General features: G+C 41.6%; 1 protein-coding gene and 1 long non-coding RNA gene across 2 annotated transcripts in view; one reads left to right on the top strand and one right to left on the bottom strand.

Moving 5' to 3' along the window:
* Positions 1-24539, top strand: part of LOC135074613 (sodium-independent sulfate anion transporter-like) — a 64092-nt gene extending 39553 nt beyond the window's left edge. The window contains exons 8-13 of the mRNA XM_063968970.1: positions 6-167; positions 10782-10894; positions 12450-12623; positions 13970-14120; positions 14262-14435; positions 22048-24539. Coding sequence (XP_063825040.1) covers positions 6-167; positions 10782-10894; positions 12450-12623; positions 13970-14120; positions 14262-14435; positions 22048-22235 — 962 coding nt within the window. The 3' untranslated portion in view covers positions 22236-24539. The remainder of the gene's footprint in view (positions 1-5; positions 168-10781; positions 10895-12449; positions 12624-13969; positions 14121-14261; positions 14436-22047) is intronic.
* LOC135074614 (uncharacterized) overlaps positions 1-24596 on the bottom strand; it is a 224819-nt gene that overhangs the window by 23715 nt on the left and 176508 nt on the right. The window lies entirely within an intron of this gene.

Genomic DNA, 24596 nt, shown 5'->3' with positions numbered 1-24596 from the left:
TTCAGCAAGTGGATCAACAGTGGACGCGACGCAAGAGTTGCTAACGCTGTCTCTCTCCAACGTCCTCGGCTCGTTTGTTGGCGCGATGCCCATCACTGGATCTTTCTCCAGAAGTGCTGTGAACCACGCCAGTGGTGTGGCTACGCAAATGGGCAGTGTCTACACAGGTAAGTTTTAATGTAGATTAGGCGTTTTTGTTGCAAAATAGGAATCTTCCAGTGAATTGGTACTCCCAACACAAGTATCTTACGATTACTTTCTGGGAGACACCGGTAACTTTATTGTAAATGATTCACAGAAATAAATAATTTTTATTTTATTATTATTTTAATTGGCCCACTTTTAGCTTGGTGCACGGGCCAAGTCGGTGGTTTGAATTTTTAAAGTCAAAGTCAAAATTTCTTTATTTGTTTAGACTAATAAATAGTTCTTACAAATCGTCATTTTGCTCTTAAGGAGCCTCTACATGTCTCATAATCTTTTTACCCTACCAGCGCTTCGAGACCAACATTTGGCAAGTGCTGAGAAGAAGCGCCGCAACAAACTCAGTCACCACTGTCTGCCGGTTAATATAAATAAATATAAATAGTAGTAGTAGGTACATTCGATTCAGGAGCAGTTCACTGAATTTACCATGCATTCTTGTATGGTGTTATCTTATAAGAATGGGTATACAAGATTGCGTGGTATATTAAACAAGGTAGTGACGTGCTAATATCTAGACTTACATATTAAGATACTAGTAGAAATGACTCGCATACATAAATTTGAATAACTTGGATTGACCAGTCCCCGAAAGCAGCGCCTGTTCACAGACATGACGAGTGAACCAGCCATCGCTTCACTCGACCATATTAGAGGGAATGTAACGACCCGCCTCACTACGCCACCACCCCAGAGACATTTTAGTGAGAATGACAATTCCAAGTTATCTCTTTAAAAAAAAAATTAATAATAAAGCTAAGTAACAGTCCAGATTGAGAAGCATGACACTATAACATTTGAGAAATTATTATTATTAGTTATATTTATACATTACTTTCCATTTTAATTATTTTTAGTGCGAACATGAGAGGACCATAATCCTACTCCCAGGATGACTTATCATTAAGAAAATCTCGAGTTGTATAATAGGCTTTTTTAAGCATGTGATCTTTAACTATACCTTTAAATTTATTATACGGTAGCTCTTTATATTTATCAGGGACTTTGTTATAAAAATGGATACCTTGTCCCATAAAAGTGGCAAACACTTTATTAAGTCTAAAAGCGGGTATAGCCAATTTATTTTTATTTCTAGTGTTAATTTGGTGAATATCACTTTTCTTTTTGAATTCATTAATATTTTGTTGAATAAATAGAATACAGTTTAAGATGTATTGTGAAGCGGCCGTGAGAATGCCAATTTCTTTAAACAATTCTCTAAGGGACGCTCTTGCTTTCATTTTATACAAGTATCTTATCGCACGTTTTTACAAAATAAATATTGTTTCAAAATCTGCAGCTTTGCCCCATAGCATGATTCCATATGACATTAAGCTATGAAAGTAGCTAAAGTAAACTAAGCGAGCTGTTGAAACATCGGTTAATGACCGTATCCTTTTTATTGCAAAAGCCGCTGAGCTGAGCTTTCCCGCCAGAGTTTCTATATGGGGGCCCCACTGGAGTTTTGAATCCAGGGTAATTCCCAGAAAAACAGTAGAGTCTACCAGATCGATGGCATTATTATAAAGTTATATTTGGGTACTAACTGTTTTTACGTTAGGCAAAGAGAATTTTATACATTTTGTTTTCTTTGCATTAAGTTGTAAATTATTTGTAGTGAACCAACTTAAAACTCTTGTTAGTGCATTATTTACATCGTCAAAGTTATTTTTACTTCTATCAATATTAAAAATCAAAGATGTGTCATCAGCAAATAACACGATTTCGCAAGAGTCCTTAACAAAATATGGTAGATCATTAATGTATATAAGAAACAAGAATGGACCCAGAATTGACCCCTGCGGAACTCACATTTTCACAGGTGACCCAGAAGACAAAACACCATTTATGTCAACTTTTTGAACTCTAAAGTTTAAATAGGATTGTATTAAATCCAAAGCCGAGTCCTTCACCCCATAAAAGTGCAGTTTGCGAATTAGCGTTTGATGTTCTACGCAGTCAAAAGCTTTTGAGAGATCACAGAAGACCCCTAGTGCATTTTGAGAATTCTCCCAAGCCTCGAAGATAATATGTTTAAGTAATTTTTATTGATCCAGTAACTGGGCCCACCTTCAATGTTTTATTAATAAATTAAACACCACATCAACAAAAACTGCTCTAGAATCTTAGAGGTGTTAATTAAAACATTGAAAGTGGGCCCAGTCACTGGAAGAAAAACTATTAAAAAATTCAAACCAGTGACTTGGCCCGTGGACCAAGCTAAAAGTGAACCAAGTCACTGAAAGACTAAAATAGTACCTATGTTTTTTTATTAGAACTAATATAATATGCGACAGTAGAAACGTAGCGTCTTTAGCAGTGGCCGCGACGCAAGAGTTGTTATGGACTATGTATGTATGTATTTAAAATGTTAAATGAGTAACATCAAAAATCGACTTACTCAGTTCCCGCTAAACGAATTCCTATTAAGATATGTTACGCAAGTGCAACTGTACCTTATAATGCTAGTGCGCATGTGTTTTGATGACTAGTTTGATCCCTTCATCTCTTTAATCTTATTTGTTGAAACTTCATTACTTAATATTACCTGATATGTTATGCAATATGTATAGTACCAAGTCAACAACTTTATTACTATACGACTACACATATACCCCCTATATGCGGTCTCGTTTATAGTGGATTACTATTATCTTTATTTCGATTATATTATTTACAGATTGTGTATCTTATCGCCAATTTATGATTATTACCAAAATATCGCGTCATTCATACGTCACTTCCGTATTACAAAATGACTGTTTTAACAATAACTATGACCAATTGAGCGGCAAATTAATTTTCGCACAAACAAGTATTTTCAAAGGAAAGCTTGTTAAACATGTATTGTTTATAGATTACGCTTCAATTAATATTAACACCGTAAATAATTATTTTTTTATTTGTTGGATATGGTCTTTTTTGGCATGTCATGCTGGCTCGAATGTTAGGTTAGGTTTAGCACTTCATTACAATAAATTATACAGTGTGAGTCACGTTTGAAAGGGATCTTGCTGGAATGAGACTCCTTGTAGTTTCACACACTTTATTACACTTTTACAGAGTTCTTTACACTTTGACTTCTCGTCGCACACTGACGAACGCTCGTGCTACCCGGCCCTTTTATCATGTCCGTTAGAGTGGGGCGAGTGGAGTGGGTGTTCCCCACCAATCGCATAGTCGGAAGCACGTGCGTTAGTCAGTATAATTACTTATAATTTAAAAACAAATTAGAAAAAATATTAAGAAATAGTAATAATTGAAATAAATTCATGTGAATTAATCATACATTTACTGATTTTCTAACAGTCGGCCTTTCCTGACATATTTCCCGTCTCGGGAAATTATACGTACATACATTGTACAGTATTAAATAATCTTCATCGTATAACTACACTTATAAATAAATTTGTTGAAATCTCTACACAATATAAACAGTATGAAATCATCTAGGTACATAATATTATTTTAATATTATTGATTTTATTGTTGAGGCCTCTACATATCCACAACAAAATATATACAATTTTAAATCATCTGCGTCATAATAATATTATAGATTAATTATTGTTGAGGTCTCTACATATCCACAACAAAATATAAACAATATTAAATCATCTGCATCATAGTAATATTATAGCTTAATTATTGTTGAGGCCTCTACATATCCACAACAATAAGATAATTACAATTTGCTATTAACTATTCTTTATTGAAGCCCCTTCATGTCTTCAATACTATTTAACTGAGACCCCTTCATGTTCTCAGTCAAACAACACATAATCATAGGTTTACTGAAACCCCTTCATGTTTTCAGTCAAACCCTCATCACTTTTATGATAAAGATAAAAATCACTTATTAGAATACTTATATAAGAATATCATCATTCGTGTATTGTATGTAGATATTCAATATGATAATTATATAAAACAAAATAATGTATCTAAGCTTTAATCATTTTCATAGAGTCGTAAATAATAGATCACTATTAATAATATGCTAAAATATTTGTTACATGTTTTGCAGCAGATCAAACGGTGAGACTTATTCACTGTCATCATTATTAGACGATTCAGATTGTGAATCTGCCCTATTAAATACCATCCATGGATGAATTTTGTCAACAGAGAATATGCCACTAAATTTTCTATTTCCTTTACGGGACAATGGTGTGTCTTCTACGACATACCTGTCGTTGTCTAAAATTTTAGTGATACGATACGGCCCTCTGATTTTTGGAAGTAGCTTCCTACTTTTTCCTACCGATGGGACTTCTCTCTCTACCCTAACGAGTTCTCCTAATTTGAAAGTAACGTTTTTCCTGGACTTATCGAATCGTTCCTTTTGTTTTTCTTGATTAACTATTATTGTATCTGTTATTTCTTTTCTAGTTTCTTCTAAGGGTGGTGTAAAATTGACAGATTCATCTACGACATTAAGTTGAAGCAGTGAATCTGGAGTGCCAACCAAATTTATGCCAAAAAGAGCCTGAGCTGGACTCTTCCCTGTCCCTTTGTTTAATGTATTATTAAGACCCCATTGGATTTCAGAGACACACTCATCCCAAGTGTTATCGGGCTTACTGTGGTTCATTGCCGTTAATGCGGATAAAACGGTTCTATTATAGCGCTCCACTTGGCCATTGGCACGTGGAGTAGCCACCGCATTCATAATGTGTTTGATGCCAAGGGAGCTAACATAATTTTGAAAAGTTTTAGACGTGAAAGAGGTTCCTCTATCGGAAATCAGGCGCTTGGGTACACTAAATGTATGAAAATAGTGTTTTATGGCTTTAATGGAATGACTGGACTTGGTACTCTTAACTGGGACAAGAACAATGAATTTGGTGAATGCATCGATAATTAATAAAAGATACGAATTATTCTTTTTGCTGCGGACAAATGGCCCTAAGTGGTCTATATGTAAGGTGTGAAATGGTTGGTCGACCTTTTCAATTGGGTGTAATAATCCTGCCTTTTTACCAGCCGGAATCTTAGCATGTGCGCATTCCAAACACGATTGAACATATTTTTTTATAAAACGTCTCATTTTAGGAAACCAATAATTACTCTTTATCTTTTCATATGTCTTGTCAAACCCAAAATGCCCTATTTCATCATGATTAGATTTCATTACTTGCCACCTTACTCCTTTTGGTACAACCCAGCGATCTCCATTTTCAGTTTTTCGGTATAATAATCCCCTTTTAACGATAAACCCATTTTTAATTTCAGTTATGTTGTCGCTTTCTTTATCATTTAAAATATGAACTATTCTTTGCAGTTCGGGATCGCTTTGTTGTACTGTAGCTACCCAATCTGTATCAATTTGTCGAACTTGGAATTCATCAATCGTGTTTGAAATTGGATTCCGGCTGAGTGCATCTACGTGGGTCATAGATGTCCCCGGCTTATAAACGATATTTATATCAAACTCCTGTATTATGTTCCACCACCTCGCGACCCTAGGCAATGTATCTCTTTTTTCAAAGGTGGATCGTAATGAGTTACAGTCAGTAACCACGGTGAAGGGAATACCTAATAAGTATACCCTAAATCTTTTCAGGGAGTCTACAACAGCTAAGGTCTCTAAATCGTAAGATGTAAATTTAGCCTCCTCAGGAGATGTTTGACGACTATAGTATGCTACCGCATTAAAAGGTGAATCTTTATCACGTCTCTGCATTAAAATTCCAGCTATACCTACTTTCGAAGCATCAGTATGTAATTGCGTCTCATAATCTGGATTGTAAAACGATAATATAGGGCGTTCAACAAGCTTACTCTTTAGAGTATTAAAAGCATTTTCCTCCACTTTGTCCCATTTCCATTTTGTGTCCTTCTTTAGAAGCTGTGTTAAGGGCCTTGCAATGATGGAAAAGTCTTTTATAAAACGACGGAAGAAACTAGCTAAGCCAATAAATTGACGGACCTTATGTTGGTCTGTAGGTCTAGGAAAATTATCTACCGCTTCTATCTTCTTTTTCCCGGGCTTTATCCCATTTTCATTAACCTCAAACCCCAGATAATCAATGGATTGTTTAAGGAAATTGCATTTGGATAAATTTAAAGTTAAACCAGAGGTTCGAAATAGGTCCAAGATGTTTTTAAGAATTTGGAGACCCTCTTCCACGGTTTTTGACGGTATGATGACGTCATCCATATACGCAAACGCATCCTTGAATCTTGCGTTTCCCAGTATATTATTGATGGTTTTTTGAAAAACAGACGGCGCATTAACGAGTCCAAACGGCATCCGATTGAACTCGTAATGACCGTCCGGAGTTATGAAAGCTGTTAAATGCTTAGATGCATTTTCCATGGGGATCTGATAATAACCAGACGCAAGATCCAAGGATGTGTAGTATCTATGACCAGATAGATTGTCTAGTTGATCGTCTATTCGTGGAAGGGGGTAATGTTCCTTAATAGTTTTTTTATTCAATGCTCTAAAATCCACGCAAAGCCGATAGTCACCAGTTTTCTTACGAATAAGAATAATTGGTGACGCATAGTTCGATGAAGATTGTTGTATAATACCGGAATCTTCCATCTCTTGGACCATATTTCGCACCACTTCGCGTTCGGTATTAGATAAACGATAGGGCCTATAGACAACGGGAGAGGTGTCGTTGAGATTGATTTCCATTTCAGCACCACTGACGCATCCTAATTCCCTAACCGAACATGCAAAACAGTCTCTGTATTCATTAAGCATATTTATAAGTTGTTCCTTGTACTCTGGCTCAATACTATCATCAATATGCATCATAGTAGAATCAATACGCGAAATCTCAGGTTTATTTTGAATATTATGTTCGACTCTGTTTACATCTAATATCTCTAGCTCATTTAAAGGCAATGCTCGAACTATCAAAGTATCTTTAACTAATTCAAACTCTGAAGGTGCAAGGCCTTTAATTATGATTTTGCCTTGTCCTTTGTTCAGTCTTATTACACTTTGAATTGATTGATATTGCCTTTGATGATGTTGACATAAGCCAGGTTCAATAAATAAATCTCCAGTGTATTCAGGTTTAGAGTAAACATCAACTTCTGTATATTTATTAATATAAACAGGATTTGATACGTACAGTTCAATCGTTTTTAATGAATCTGACGTAATTTTAAGTTTGTTTTTAGTTTTGTAAACAACTACATGATCTTGCTCTGTAAACGTTTGTCCGAGAAGAATTGGTACGCGCAGCAACTTATCGGGTACGATAAGTGCTTCCACTGTGGCTTTAGCTGAATCAACTTCAATCTCAACCTCACATCTCCCCAAACAATTTACAACACTATCACCAAACCCTCTTAAAATGGGCAAATCAGATACTGACCAAGAATCAACTAAGGTTTTAGCAATGGACTCCTGTATCATGGTACATTGACTTCCAAAATCTATAAAAGAGTTTAGATTCTGACCATTTACCGAGGCTAATTTAAAATATTTAGAATCATTATCTTGCTCTTTAGATATGCGTAAAACCGTGTTACTTTTTTGTGTTCCACTTTTATTTGGGCAGTCGTTAGTTAAATGACCAACTTTGTGACATGTGTCACACCGCTTGATTGGCTGCTCACATCTATAGTAAGGGTGTCCTTCTACACCACAATTATAGCATTTGGTAGGCTTAGAGTTACTAACATTTTTAACAAATTTCTGACGTTTTGGTTCAGAGTTGCTTGGTTGTAAAGGTGTGATTGACTTATCTGTTCTTTTAAGTACTCTAACATTTCTAAGATAAACAAGTAATTTATCTGGTTCCGTGAATTGAGCTGCTTCAGCGCTAGTTCTCACGGATCTGTCATCTATACCGAACAGTATACAATCAGTTGCATTCTTTCCAGAGATTTTACAGCGATTTAATAGAACCATCTTTTCATAAAAATATTCTTCTAATGATTCGCCAAACCTGGCTTTACAAGCAAGCATCTCTGTCAACAATTGAGCATAATTCTCGTCACTTGGAAAGGCCAATTTTAATTTATTTTGCCATTCAGACCAGGAAAACAATAAACTAGGCAAGCCTTGATACCATTTCTGCGCTAAACCAGTTAATTTAGGTAACGCGTAATGAATGGTTTGTCTTTCTGTCCAATTATAAATTTGGGCACATTCGTTAACCTTACTGATCCACATATCAACTGTTTGGTTTCGTTTTGAAGGATCGAATTCTGGAATTACATTTAGTGATGGATATCTTTCACTACCGCTATCTGTTTTCATAGTTTGTATCAGGTCTTTGAATGCATTAACTAAAACGTTAGAATCAGAAGTACTAGGACAAGGTGCACTCACTGTGGTAGGCTGTGGAGCAGCTGCGCCTGGTTCTTGTTCGCGGTTGTCCTTCGGCTCCGGGGCGCCCGGCTGGTCCACCTCGCTGGTGCTGTCGCGGCGACTTCTCCGTGAAGAACCTTTCGAGCGATGTCTGCGTCGGTGTCGTTTTCTATGATGACGCCCTCTGGAGTCATCACGCCGATGGACGCGACGTGATTTGCGCACAGGAGACTCGAACTCGCTATCAGGCGAGTCATTGCTGCTTACTGGGCTGCGGTGACGCTGCTGTGACCGTGAATCCCGTACAGAAGATTCAGGTTCATTCGTCAAAGGGCTGCCCGATTTTCTTTTGCGTCTTCGTTTGTCCATGATTCCCTTTTTGGGCGTTATGTTCTTACATTGAGTGTGATAATAACACGATCTCAATGTTATCCCACTTCTGAACTGAAAGGGATCTTGCTGGAATGAGACTCCTTGTAGTTTCACACACTTTATTACACTTTTACAGAGTTCTTTACACTTTGACTTCTCGTCGCACACTGACGAACGCTCGTGCTACCCGGCCCTTTTATCATGTCCGTTAGAGTGGGGCGAGTGGAGTGGGTGTTCCCCACCAATCGCATAGTCGGAAGCACGTGCGTTAGTCAGTATAATTACTTATAATTTAAAAACAAATTAGAAAAAATATTAAGAAATAGTAATAATTGAAATAAATTCATGTGAATTAATCATACATTTACTGATTTTCTAACACGTTAAAGTGTACATATGAAAATAGATGAAACTAGACCTATTTTTATCGACAAAAAAGAGGTCAAACATTTTTTGAGATTTTTTTAAAAATTTTTACACAATTTTTTTTCTTCCAATTACTTATTGTAAAGAAAACGTAATAACTTTTAAACTAAGCTGTATATTCTGATAAAATAAAAACAGTAATAATGCTAATTAACAGGCAATACTAAAAAAATACATAAAATACACAAAAAATGCTAACAAATAATAAAAAATGATACTTTTTGAAAAAAATCTGCTTTTAAATTCGTGTTTTTTTTTGGTTATTTGATAAATTTCTCTAAAAAATGCCCCTATAACAGGTGGTTTTTATTACTTTGTATTATTCTCAATCGTATTATCTTTGTAAAACCAAAAATCGCATGTCTCTATCCCTATCACAACATTTGCTATGACCGTTTGAACTAAGCCTCTCCGGGCGCGCCATTCAACGCTTCGTTAACAACGAAAGTGAAAATGGCTCTACATTTGTAATTTTGATAAAAACAAGTTAGATTTCAAATAAAACAAAAGATTTCGAAGTAAAATAAGCATTTTAGTTAAAATTAAAATTGTCTCTACCTGTAGCGGAGAATAATGTTGTGGCAGGCCTTTGTTCAAACGATCATAGCAAATGTTGTGATAGGGATAGAGACATGCGATTTTTGGTTTTACAAAGATAATACGATAGAGAATAATACAAAGTAATAAAAACCACCTGTTATAGGGGCATTTTTTGGAGAAATTTATCAAATAACCAAAAAAACACGAATTTAAAAGCAATTTTTTTTCAAAAAGTATCATTTTTTATTATTTGTTGGCATTTTTTGTGTATTTTATGTATTTTTTTAGTATCGCATGTTATTTAGCATTATTACTGTTTTTATTTTATCAGGATATACCGCTTAGTTTAAAAGTTATTACGTTTTCTTTACAATAAGTAATTGGAAGAAAAAAAATTCTATAAAAAATTTAAAAAAAAATCTCAAAAAATTTTTGACCTCTTTTATGTCGATAAAAATAGGTCTAGTTTCATCTATTTTCATATGTACACTTTAACGTGACTCACACTGTATAATGAAATGAAGGTAAAAAACACCAACTATTATCATATAAATAGTATGCGACCCAGCAACAATATTTTCATGAACAACACATGCTCCGTAAACGTCACCTGCGGTTCGGTGTATGGATTAGCAGTAGCGTGCCACACAGTTGAACATCTTCTATAATATAAAAATGAATCTCAAAATGTGTTGGTAAGCACATAGCTCAACAACGCCTGGACTAATTTTACCAAATATTTTTTTTAAATGTTCGTTGCATTTCCGGGAAAACCAAGCCCTTTTTTCACGCGGGCGGGAAGCTAGTTTTTAATAAAATCATGATACTATTTAATTTCCCAAGCATTTTATTACAAAAAGAAATGATTGACAATGACCCTAAATTGAACCCTAGCCTAGTTCTGGGACTATAAGTACTAAAACCTAAAGCTTTTAGCATAAAACCACTTTTGTTTCAGGGGTGCTAGTGCTTCTGGCCCTGAGTCTACTCACTCCATACTTTTATTACATTCCGAAGGCGTCGCTTGCCGCCGTCGTAATATGCGCTGTGATATTTATGATAGAATACGAGGTAAGTCTATGTAGATGATGTTTTTTTATACTTATGATAAATGTAGACAATCAAACCGGTCGTAGAATAGAGCTAGCTAAGCGGTGGTTAAGAGTTTTCGACTAAAGGCGCGCGCGCACGGCTCACTTGTCACAGTGACAGATGTCTCTCCATATTTGAGATTATACACCACGATATCTCTACGTTTCTCTTTATAAAAATGTAAAAGAGAAAGATATTATGTCACAGTGACAAAAAGTCATCCGTGAGGGCATAGCCCTAAGCCGCCAGACTATAAACTGCAATGTAACAGTATTGTTAAGTTGTTTTTAACAGTATTAATGATTCCTATGGATTCGCGTAAAACGACTGTCTGAGGCAGCACTTTACCATATTTTCTAATTTGGCGTAGATTGCCATCACGGTTTAGACACACAGACTACAGACTAAGTCGGCCGATAGTTTGGTAGCTTCAATTTGTATAAGGAAACCATCGATACCAAATCGGTGTAATGTGCGCACTTCCATACGTGTTCCTACTGATTAACAGCCCGACTAAACTATCGGCCGACTAAAAGTTTAAAGACTGCGGTGTGTCTTACGAATACCTACTTTCGCAATATTAAAGAACAAAACACTATCTAAAATGAGAACTACAAAATAGATTGAATTATCAAGATCCTCTTTTGTTTCAATGTGATAAATTCTAACGCGATATTTTCTTCTTGCAAACTACACGCTTGGATGTTTTCATTATTTTAAAATAATAAATGAACAATATGAACATGTAACACAGCTAATAATATCCGCTGCGAACAGTTGAATAAATTTAACACTGCAGCCATACGCTACATTCTTTCACTTGTCATAATGACATGAAACATTATTGATAGCATAGTTTCAGTTCATTGTACTCTCATTATGAATTTATCCTCATGTATTATGACTTAATATTAAAAATTTAGTTTGCCTGAGTCATTTTTAATAATTAACATAATGAGAAAAATAATAAACAAGATAAAATTATACCTAAGCGGATACATATATTGCTAAGAGCAAAAAAATAATTTACCTAACCATAAAGTGATAACGTTGCACACACAAAACACAAATTAAGTAGCACCAGTGATATCAGAATGTCTTTGGCTCATCTATATACTTGACAATTTTGACCGTGGTCTTAGAACTTAAGCGACGGTTATTTTACCCTGTCGTCGTTCGTCGGTTCAGCCAAAATGACGTCCACTGCTGGACAAAGGCCTTCCCCAAGGTTGCCCGCATCCAGGTTCTTCCCGCGACCTTTACCAGATCGTCGGTCCACCTAGTAGGATGCCTACCCACGCTACGTCTTCCAGCCCGTGGTCGCCACTCAAAAACTTTTCTGCCCCAACGGCCATCGTCTCTGCGAGCTATGTGCCTCGCCCACTGCCACTTGATGTTAGTAATACTGCGAGCTATGTCGGTCACTTTGAATCTCCTGCGGATCTCCTCATATCTGATTCGATCACGATCACGCTCCATTTTACGATATATTTTCTGTATATTTGATACTAATAAATACATTAATTATTTTCAGGTAGTGAAACCTATGTGGCGGTCTAGGCGGGCTGACCTCGTACCGGCGTTCGCTACGTTCGCCATTTGCCTGGCGGTGGGAGTAGAGTTGGGTATACTGGCTGGGGTAGCTGTCAACGTCATACTGCTGTTGTACCCCAGTGCAAGGCCGCAGCTTGACGCGGAGATTGTCACGGTAATTATATTTAAGTTCCTGATAAAGTCCCTGATAAGACTATCAGATAGACATCAAGAACCTATCTATCAGATAAAAGACAACTTTGGTTTTCTAGCTACCTACCGATGGATAAGGTACAATTATTAACCTATGTTCTAATTCGAAAGCAAATAAACACAATTTCTTAGGAGGCTTGTGTAGGCACAGCTTGTGCCTTACAATAAAGAAACTACTGTTGACAATATTTCCAATGTAAGCATCGTTGCCGCTACTTAGCATACTTAAATTGAAAATTTTAATAGTACACGACCGAGTGCGATAACTGGATATTTTATAGTGGTTCTTATCAGTAACCACAAAAACACGTTGTGTCCTTGAGTGTGGTATATTGGCCATAGTTTTGAGTCCAGTTAGAAGTTAACCATGTTTGTATGATAGGCAAGAGCATTGCCACTTAAAAATAACTACTACGGCAGGTTTAGCGCTTGATTCAGTCAGTGCCTGAGGTATGGAAACGGCACGGGTGTTTTTGAGACGTCATAATATGTCAGGGAAACTTCAGATATGCTTTTCAGATTTGTATGCTCTGTCACCTTATAATATGGCAATGTCACCCCTCCTGTGCCGCTTCCATACCTTAAGGCGGGTCCAGACATGTATCATTTGCTGATCCAATCACCATATCCGTATCGTCGACGCGTATAATAATCGCATATGTGGACGGGTAATGATATACGTATCGTGATAAGGGATATCGATACGCCGTTATGATACGGCCCGTCCCATGTCGTGTCGGTTTTTGTCCGATCATCATTAAGGTGATACAGATAATAGAAGATAAGAGAATATACGGTTACGGAGCAAATCGGAGGCGTCCACAACTTGAGACGGGGCTTGATACAATACGCAGATTCGGATACGGTGATCGGATACGGTGATAGGATCGGTCAAATGATCATTTCTGGACCCGGCTTTAGTCACTGACTGAATTAAGCACAAGTGACATTGGCGAAATCATGGTTCTCTAAACCAAGTTGTTGCCAAAATAAAAGAAGAATAAGAAGAGTTAAGCACTAGATCTAAAGATATTATACAACTAAGGGTACATTCGACCAAACAAGAGTAATATTAATCGCAGAATAAATCGTCAGTTTTGGCATATTTCCCATACTGAAACTGACAATGTGCCTGTTATACCAGGAGTTATTCTCGGATAAAAGTTTGGTTGAATAGGACCTAAATAGCTAAAGTTGTTGACTGTGTTTTTGTACAAACAATATTAGTGTCAGTCTGTGCCTAAAACTTTTAAACAAAACTCTTCTGTTAACAAATAAATCTTAATTTCTGCCTTTAATTGTCCACAGAATTCGTCAGGGTTCAGTTACGTGTTGGTGACTGTAGGCAACAGTTTATACTTCCCCGGCGTGGAGTATATTCGGCAGTACGTAGAGCGAGCCGCTAAGAAGCAGGGCGGTTGCAGCATGCCGATCGTCATTGACTGCAGATATGTGCTAGGTAAATAATGTAAATATTAGCTAAACATGACGTCATGTAACTTTGACGTATTAGGTGACGTCACTAGGATTACAATAACAGACTTTCAAGCATCAATGAAGCATCAGCATCATCCAAGTAACCCCATTCTCCACTTTCTAGGCGCCGACTTCACCGCCGCCAAGGGAATCTGCGCCTTATCCAGTTCTTTATCAGCGCGCGGGCAGCCGCTGGTGCTGCTGTCGCCGCGCGCCAGCGTGGCCGCGGTGCTCAGCGGCGCGGGCTCCGACGCGCTCGTCGTGCTCACCGCGGCCGAGCTGGACGCCGCGCTGCAAGGTAGGGAGGAGATAGACCACGCCCACTCTTCATTACATTAACCTGACAACGACCTGAGTACATCCTAAGAGAGCTATAAACACACTACATAACATCACAGCACTTTACTCACACATTACACGCACAACACACACACACACACACACACACACACACACACATTACACACACTACCTCAGTTAGTTAGTTAGTTAGTTTGTTTAGTTTTGTTTAGTCTAAGTAAAAAATATTCTAATTATCTTAAGAGTTTAATAACTGTTAATAATAATTGCCATGTACCGTGTGTCCTCACTATATTTTATCAAAATTGTTAACCTGTGTTACTTAAGGCTGCCGCGACACAAGCACAGCTTAGTGTAGCAGCCGCTAGATAAACAGACTGTAAATTTTTTGCTGGCAAATAAAATACTTTACTTTACTTTACTATAAGCCAGTCAAGTGCTACTCTCATACGTTGCCAAGGGAGTCTGCGCCTTATCCAGCTCACTATTAGCGCGCCCACGCGGCCACGTAGATTAGACCACGCCCAGTTTAGGGGGAGTCGTCCTGCAGTGGAGACCGAATGACCTGATGATGACGTAGGTAAGAGGGTTCAATAACCAGTCATGTGCGAGTCTCATACATTGCCAAGGGAATCTGCGCCCTATCCAGTTCTTTATCAGCGCGCGGGCAGCCGCTGGTGCTGCTGTCGCCGCGCGCCAGCGTGGCCGCGGTGCTCAGCGGCGCGGGCTCCGACGCGCTCGTCGTGCTCACCGCGGCCGAGCTGGACGCCGCGCTGCAAGGTAGGGAGGAGATAGACCACGCCCACTTTTCATTACATTAATCTTACAACGACCTGAGTACATCCTAAGAGAGCTATAAGCCAGTCAAGTGCTACTCTCATACGCTGCCAAGGGAATCTGCGCCTTATCCAGTTCACTATCAGCGCGCCCACGCGGCCACGTAGATTAGACCACGCCCACTTTAGGGGGAGTCGTCCTGCAGTGGAGACTGAAAGACCTGATGATGACGTAGGTAAGAGGGTTCAATAACCAGCCAAGTGCTACTCTCATACGTTGCCAAGGAAATCTGCGCGCTATCCAGTTCTTTATCAGCGCGCGGGCAGCCGCTGGTGCTGCTGTCGCCGCGCGCCAGCGTGGCCGCGGTGCTCAGCGGCGCGGGCTCCGACGCGCTCGTCGTGCTCACCGCGGCCGAGCTGGACGCCGCGCTGCAAGGTAGGGAGGAGATAGACCACGCCCACTCTTTACTACATTGACCTGAATACATCCTAAGAGAGTTCAATAGCCAGTCAAGTGCGACTCTTATACATTGCCAAAGGAATCTGTGCCTTATCCAGCTCGCTATTAACGCGCGGGCAGCCGCCGTTGAGATGGACGCCGCGCTGCAGGGTTAAGGGTAGATAGACCACGCCCACTTTTCACTATAGTGACCTGACAACGACTTCACTAAATCCTAAGAGGGTTTAGAAGCCAGCCAAGTGCGATTCTCATACCTTGCCATAGGAATCTGCGTCTTATTTAGCGCGCGGACAGCCGCCACCGAGCTGGATGCCACGCTGCAATGTAAGAAGTAAATTAGACCACGCCCAGTTTAGGGGGAGTCGTCCTCCTACAGTGGAGACTGGATGACCTGATGATGACGTAAATAAGAGGGTTCAATAACCAGCCATGCGCGACTCTCATGCGCTGCTAAGGGAATCTGCGCCTTATCTAGCTAACTATCGGCGCGCGAACAGCCGAAAGGTAAGGGAAAGATTAGACCACGCCCACTTTTCTCTACGTCGACCTCACAATGACCTGACTACATTCTAAGAGGGCTGTTAGCCAGTCAAGTGCGACTCTCATACGCTGCCAAGAGAATCTGCGCCCTATCCAGTTCTTTATCAGTGCGCGGGCAGCCGCTGGTGCTGCTGTCGCCGCGCGCCAGCGTGGCCGCGGTGCTCAGCGGCGCGGGCTCCGACGCGCTCGTCGTGCTCACCGCGGCCGAGCTGGACGCCGCGCTGCAAGGTAAGGAGGAGATAGACCACGCCCACTCTTCACTATAGTGACTTGACAATAATCTGACTACATTCTAAGAAGGCTATTAGCCAGCCAAGAGCGACTCTCATACGTTGCCAAGGGTGTCTGTGCCTTATCCAGCTCGCGGACAGCCGCCGCTGTGCTGGATGCCACTCTGCAAGGTAAGAAGTAGATTAGACCCCGCCCACTTTTCTTAGCCACACTCATTCTTCACTACATTGACCTGATAACAATCTTAGAATGTAGTCAACATTCTAAGAGGGTTTAATAGTCAGCCAAGTGCGAGTCATACGCTGTCAGCTTTGCAAGCAGCCACTGATGCTGCGCTATCCAGTGTGCTCGTGATTCTGAACGCCAACAAGCTACATGCAACATTGAACCACCAGTCAGCTAGATGCGAAGGTAAGGAGCTACATAGCCACCTAAGAGCGAGTCGAACTATAAACACAAAGGATTCTATACGTCGGTGCCAAAGGAATCTGCGCCTTATCCAGTTCTTTATCAGCGCGCGGGCAGCCGCTGGTGCTGCTGTCGCCGCGCGCCAGCGTGGTCGCGGTGCTCAGCGGCGCGGGCTCCGACGCGCTCGTTGTGCTCACCGCCGCCGAGCTGGACGCCGCGCTGCAAGGTAAGGGGTAGATAGACCACGCCCACTTTACCTGGGACGTCGTAAAAGGCGAACCTCGCTGGAATGCGACTCCTTCGTCCTCACCAGCACACCTCCCCGCGTTCGCCTTAGAGCGTCGATGTGACGTCACGGCAGCCGGGTTCGCAGTTAACTCGACTGGGTTGTAACAGAGAAATATGCGAATATGAGGCCACGCACACTCTGCCCGTGAAGGTTATATGAAGCGACCAAGAGCAAATGCGAACATTCGGCCTCCGCAAACCAACATGAGGAATGTCAGGTTTTTGCCCCTGGTAAATTAGAAGTAGTCGTCCTCCTACAGTTGTGCCTAAATGACCTGATGGAAATAAAGGTAAGAGGATTCAATGACCGGCAAAGTACGAATCGGACTCTCACACTGGGGGTTCTTTACTTCACTGCCAAGGGAATCTGCGCCCTATCCAGCTCTTTATCAGCGCGCGGGCAGCCGCTGGTGCTGCTGTCGCCGCGCGCCAGCGTGGCCGCGGTGCTCAGCGGCGCGGGCTCCGACGCGCTCGTCGTGCTCACCGCGGCCGAGCTGGACGCCGCGCTGCAAGGTAGGGAGGAGATAGACCACGCCCTCTCTTCACTATAGTGACTTAACAACCACCTGGCTACATTCTAAGAGGGCTATTAGCGAGTCAAGTGCGACTCTCTTACGTTGCCAAAAGAATCCAGCGCGCGGACAGCCGCCGCCGAGCTGGACGCCCGCCGGGCTGCAAGGTAAGAAGGATATAGACCACGCCCGCTTTAACCTCGTAAAAGGCGACTAACGTTAGACGTCCACTGCTGAACAGCCTTCAAGATGCATCCAGGCGCATTGCGGTACAAAAGACCACGCCCACTCTTCTTAGCCACACACATTCTGCATTACGTTGACCTGACAAAGACACGACTACATTCTAAGAGGGTTCAGTAGCCAGCCAAGTGCGACTCTCATACCTTGCCAAAAGAATCTGCGCCTTATTTAGCGCGCGGACAGCCGCTGCCGAGCTGGATGCCACGCTGCAAGGTAAGAAGTAGATTAGACCACGCCCAGTTTAGGGGGAGTCGTCCTCTTGCAGTGGAGACTGAATGATCTGATGATGACGTAGGGAGCGACTCTCATGCGCTGCCAAGGGAATCTGCGCCTTATCTAGCTAACTATCAGCGCGCGAACAGCCGAAAGGTAAGGGGAAGATTAGACCACGCCCACTTTTCTCTATGTCGACCTCACAATGACCTGACTACATTCTAAGAGGGCTGTTAGCCAGTCAAGTGCGACTCTCATACGCTGCCAAGGGAATCTGCGCCCTATCCAGTTCTTTATCAGCGCGCGGGCAGCCGCTGGTGCTGCTGTCGCCGCGCGCCAGCGTGGCCGCGGTGCTCAGCGGCGCGGGCTCCGACGCGCTCGTCGTGCTCACCGCGGCCGAGCTGGACGCCGCGCTGCAAGGTAGGGAGGAGATAGACCACGCTCATTCTTCACTATAGTGACCTGACTACATTCTAAGAGGGTTTAACACCCAGCCAAATGTGACTCCCATACGTTGCCAAAGGAATCTGCGCCTTATCCAGCTCGCTATCAGCGCGCGGGCAGCCGCCGCCGAGTTGGATGTCACTCTGCAAGGTCAAAAGTAGATGAGACCACGCCCAATTTAGGGGGAGTCGTCCTCCTGCAGTGGAGACTGAATGATCTGATGATGACGTAGGGAGCGACTCTCATGCGCTGCCAAGGGAATCTGCGCCTTATCTAGCTAACTATCAGCGCGCGAACAGCCGAAAGGTAAGGGGAAGATTAGACCACACCCACTTTTCTCTACGTCGACCTCACAATGACCTGACTACATTCTAAGAGGGCTTTAGCCAGTCAAGTGCTACTCTCATACGTTGCCAAGGGAATCTGCGCGCTATCCAGTTCTTTATCAGCGCGCGGGCAGCCGCTGGTGCTGCTGTCGCCGCGCGCCAGCGTGGCCGCGGTGCTCAGCGGCGCGGGCTCCGACGCGCTCGTCGTGCTCACCGCGGCCGAGCTGGACGCCGCGCTGCAAGGTAGGGGTGGATAGACCGCGCTCACTCTTTACTATAGAGACCTGACAACGACCTGAGTACACCCTAAGAGGATTTAATTACCAGCCAAGTGCGATTCTCATACGTTGCCAAAAGAATCCAGCGCGCGGACAGCCACCGCCGAGCTGGACGCTCGCCGGGCTGCAAGGTAAGAAGGATATAGACCACGCCCGCTTTACCCTCGTAAAAGGCGACTAACGTTAGACGTCCACTGCTGAACAGCCTTCAAGACGCATCCAGACGCATTGCGGAACAAAAGACCACGCCCACTCTTCTTAGCCACACGCACTCTTCACTACGTTGACCTGACAAAGACATGACTATATTCTAAGAGGGTTTATTAGCCAGTCAAGTGTGACTCTTATACATTGCCAAAAGAATCTGTGCCTTATCCAGCTCGCTATCAGCGCGCGGGCAGCCGCCGTCGAGCTGGTCGCCGCGCTGCAAGGTAAAGGGTAGATAGACCACGCCCATTTTTCACTATAGTGACTTGACAACCACCTTACTACATTCTAAGAAGGCTATTAGCTATTGCTCACCGCGGCCGAGCTGGACGCCGCGCTGCAAGGTAGGGAGGAGATAGACCACGCCCACTCTTCATTACATTAACCTGACAACGACCTGAGTACATCCTAAGAGAGCTATAAACACACTACATAACATCACAGCACTTTACTCACACATTACACGCACAACACACACACACACACACACACACACACACACACACACACACACACACACACACACACACACACACACACACACACACACACACACACACACACACACACACACATTACACACACTACCTCAGTTAGTTAGTTAGTTAGTTTGTTTAGTTTTGTTTAGTCTAAGTAAAAAATATTCTAATTATCTTAAGAGTTTAATAACTGTTAATAATAATTGCCATGTACCGTGTGTCCTCACTATATTTTATCAAAATTGTTAACCTGTGTTACTTAAGGCTGCCGCGACACAAGCACAGCTTAGTGTAGCAGCCGCTAGATAAACAGACTGTAAATTTTTTGCTGGCAAATAAAATACTTTACTTTACTTTACTATAAGCCAGTCAAGTGCTACTCTCATACGTTGCCAAGGGAGTCTGCGCCTTATCCAGCTCACTATTAGCGCGCCCACGCGGCCACGTAGATTAGACCACGCCCAGTTTAGGGGGAGTCGTCCTGCAGTGGAGACCGAATGACCTGATGATGACGTAGGTAAGAGGGTTCAATAACCAGTCATGTGCGAGTCTCATACATTGCCAAGGGAATCTGCGCCCTATCCAGTTCTTTATCAGCGCGCGGGCAGCCGCTGGTGCTGCTGTCGCCGCGCGCCAGCGTGGCCGCGGTGCTCAGCGGCGCGGGCTCCGACGCGCTCGTCGTGCTCACCGCGGCCGAGCTGGACGCCGCGCTGCAAGGTAGGGAGGAGATACACCACGCCCACTTTTCACTATAGTAACCTGACAACCACTTCACTAAATCCTAAGAGGGTTTAGAAGCCAGCCAAGTGCGACTCTCATACCTTGCCATAGGAATCTGCGTCTTATTTAGCGCGCGGACAGCCGCCGCCGAGCTGGATGCCACGCTGCAATGTAAGAAGTAAATTAGACCACGCCCAGTTTAGAGGGAGTCGTCCTCCTGCAGTGGAGACTGAATGACTTGATGATGACGTAGGTAAGAGGATTCAATAACCAGCCATGTGCGACTCTTATGGGCTGCCAAGGAAATCTGCGCCTTATCTAGCTACCGAACAGCCGAAAGGTAAGGGAAAGATTAGACCACGCCCACTTTTCTCTACGTCGACCTCACAATGATCTGACTACATTCTAAGAGGGCTTTTGCCAGTCAAGTGCGACTCTCATGCGTTGGCAAGGGAATCTGCGCCCTATCCAGTTCTTTATCAGCGCGCGGGCAGCCGCTGGTGCTGCTGTCGCCGCGCGCCAGCGTGGCCGCGGTGCTCAGCGGCGCGGGCTCCGACGCGCTCGTCGTGCTCACCGCGGCCGAGCTGGACGCCGCGCTGCAAGGTAGGGAGGAGATAGACCATGCCCACTCATCACTATAGTGACCTGACAACGACCTGAGTACACCCTAAGAGGATTTAATTACCAGCCAAGTGCGACTCTCATACGTTGCCAAAAGAATCCAGCGCGCGGACAGCCACCGCCGAGCTGGACGCTCGCCGGGCTGCAAGGTAAGAAGGATATAGACCACGCCCGCTTTACCCTCGTAAAAGGCGACGAACGTTAGACGTCCACTGCTGAACAGCCTTCAAGACGCATCCAGACGCATTGCGGAACAAAAGACCACGCCCACTCTTCTTAGCCACACGCACTCTTCACTACGTTGACCTGACAAAGACATGACTATATTCTAAGAGGGTTTATTAGCCAGTCAAGTGTGACTCTCATACGTTGCCAAGGGAATCTGTGCCTTATCCAGCTCGCTATCAGCGCGCGGGTAGCCGCCGAGCTGGACGCCGCGCTGCAAGGTGAGGAGTAGATAGACCACGCCCACTTTACCTGTGGACGTCGTAAAAGGTGACTAGCGTTAGACGTACACTGCTGAACAGCCTTCAAGACGCATCAAGGCGCATTGCGGTACAAACGACCACGCCCACTCTTCTTAGCCACACCCACTTTTCACTACGTTGACCTGACAAGGATCTGACTACAGTCTAAGAAGGCTCAATAGCCAGCCAAGTGCGACTCATACGCTGTCAGTTCGCAGGCTGATGCTGCGTTATACAATGTGCTCGTGATTCTGAACGCCAACGAGCCATTAGAGGCAGTCGTCCTCGTGCAGTGCAGACTAAATGACCTGATGAATATGATGATAGAGTCTAAGTCACGGGAGCTGTTGTAATTATAAGGTAACTTTAATATTAAACAAACTATTTTTGTTTTCAGACCTAACCGGCAACATTGCATTGCCGCTGATAAAAGAAACGCGAAACACCACCCCACCACCAAACTACGATTCGATCCGGCAGCCAGATGATGACGTCACAGAAGTAGTTATCGCCGAATCCAGAAACACTACGCCCTTATTGAACGGCAATCGCGATGCCCACGCGCACAAAATCAATGGCACGTGACCGGAGACTGAAGTTGGATCGAATAGATTCAACGAATCGAATAGGAAAAGCCTAGCCTGGACGGGACAGTGGAGTTCTTCTGTATAAGTGATGCCTAAATATTAAAATGCATTCGAATTATTCATCAATGAATTTATACAAGCGATGTCGTCGTTTTTGACGTCATTCAGTGTGCTATAATTAAATTTATTAATAATTCCAGCTATAATGACCAACTATCCTGTTTCTGTCGAGTCTACCATTATTTTATCGTAAGAGTGATCTACGCGCGTTTATTTAATTTAACGCCATGTTTTACGAAACAACACTTCTATTAATCAAGTATTCACAAAATGGTAAAATCTATGCTCTGAAACCAAAATCTCAATAATTTTTTAATTGAATAATGCACACAATGCAAGCACACTTATAAAACCTTAATATTTTCTTTTTCATATTGTTTTCGTGTGGAAAGTTAAAATAAATAATCGCCCAATTTTCCGATCACTTCATAAGTATAAGTAAATACAATTTTGTAAGTAGTTAGATACTTAATTAATCTATTAGAAAATATCACATTATTGTGATTCTTTTTTACTTTTAGTATCGAATCTATACAAGACTTTAGTGGTGAGTGACAAAATATAGTTTTAAGATAAAGTACTAATGGCAATTGGAATGTTAGTTACCAAAGATGCGTGTTCAGCCAAGATACAGTCAAGTTTTATGTACGAATATGACCCCTTTGTCCTAGCAGTATCCTCAAGAATAACATTGTTTTGGCAAAATAATATGTCCCTTACAATCTTTTTCATAAGACACATTTATTCCATGAGGATAAGTAAGAATAGGGGTAAACTATCCAATACTTATTATTTATTTTCTTATAGAAATAACTACAAGATACCTTATATCATTCACGCCATTTTTTCTAATGCAGGCTAATGTAAAACAAAATAAATATTTGTATATTTAGTGAGCGATTTCCTATTTTATTGTGTTCATTTTACAACCGTGTCTTTGAATGTGTATTCGTATGGCCAGTGCAGAGTGCAGACTTAAGTTAGTACTTACTTTGGTTATGTTAACTATTATTGAAGTAAATCATTATGTAATTTATGCAAGCAAGCCTTATTCATTTTATGTGATATTTTTAACAGTCCCGTGCAATGTAAACACACCAATGCAGTAAAAAGCAATGCACTTGAATACATTAAAATGATTCTTCTTTGTTAAACCAGTGTTCAATATATTTTAGTAGCCATTGTGAGGCGTTACTTTCATGCAGTAGTGTGAGCATAGGCGCTCAACTATACTCGTATGTAAAATAAATATTTATTACGTTAATTACAACTCAACAAAACATTTTTTTAATATTTTTACTTTACCACCATAAGTGTGACATTATAATCATCGTTGCCGGTAAAAACCAACCTTTGTCTCATAGTAGATGGGGCTATACACCAGATAATTTTTAATTTTAATCGTTATCTATCCCAGAGACCGGTAAGCTTATAAGATAGACCGCTTACCAGTTACATTTTATTGATTTTTAATCTTCCCTTTTTTGTCAGATGTTGTTTTGTTTTTTCGATTTTCAATTGTTTTAGCATGATTTATTACTAAAGTACGGCCAACTAGCAGCGATACGAAAGGTCGATTCGACTGTCGAGTGGACAATCTATTCTGTCTCTTCCCATCTTATGTATTTGTCGTAATGTCTCGTTCTCCCGCCAAAATATGTCAAAGTCAGACGGGTTCGTCAACAGTCAGACATAAATTTTAGAATACATAGTTGTTGTAATTCACGAGGGCGAATCTGTTACTTGTCGGTTCTTATTTTATTATTCCGATATATTCATGTCTCTAAAAAAAGGGGTAGGCCTGTTGTCATACACCGGGCACATTGTGAGGCAGAAATGTTATTATTATTCTCGTTATTTAATTTAAATCTACATTGTACAATAATTCAAATTATAACAAAAACAAAATTCAATAAAACATCTATTTTTATGGTTTGCCAGATATTTTTTAAAACTATATTGCCTACAAAAATATGTAATCTGACTATTAAAAAGTTATGCACCTCTGCTATTCCTAATGACCATGACATTGGGTTTGTTTACATTTGGTATCGCTTCTCGTTGGCCGTACTTTACATGATATCTCTCAACTAATGGTTACACTTGTGGTGAATATGCAGATTATTTTATAATTTTTCAGTGCAATAAATAGGATGCTAACATTCTTGTACTTATTATATCTTATTGTTAAATATTTTTTACTTACTTCGATAAGAAATAAATTCGTATGATTTCATTCAAATTTTAGTGTATTTTATTACATATCCACTTTGTCACGTTTAGTATATCTTATTTAGTA

This window comes from Ostrinia nubilalis, chromosome 9 (assembly GCF_963855985.1).
Source record: "Ostrinia nubilalis chromosome 9, ilOstNubi1.1, whole genome shotgun sequence".
Taxonomy (NCBI): domain Eukaryota; kingdom Metazoa; phylum Arthropoda; class Insecta; order Lepidoptera; family Crambidae; genus Ostrinia; species Ostrinia nubilalis.
Note: the sequence above shows the minus strand (reverse complement) of the source record. Positions and strands in the feature narration are given on the sequence as shown.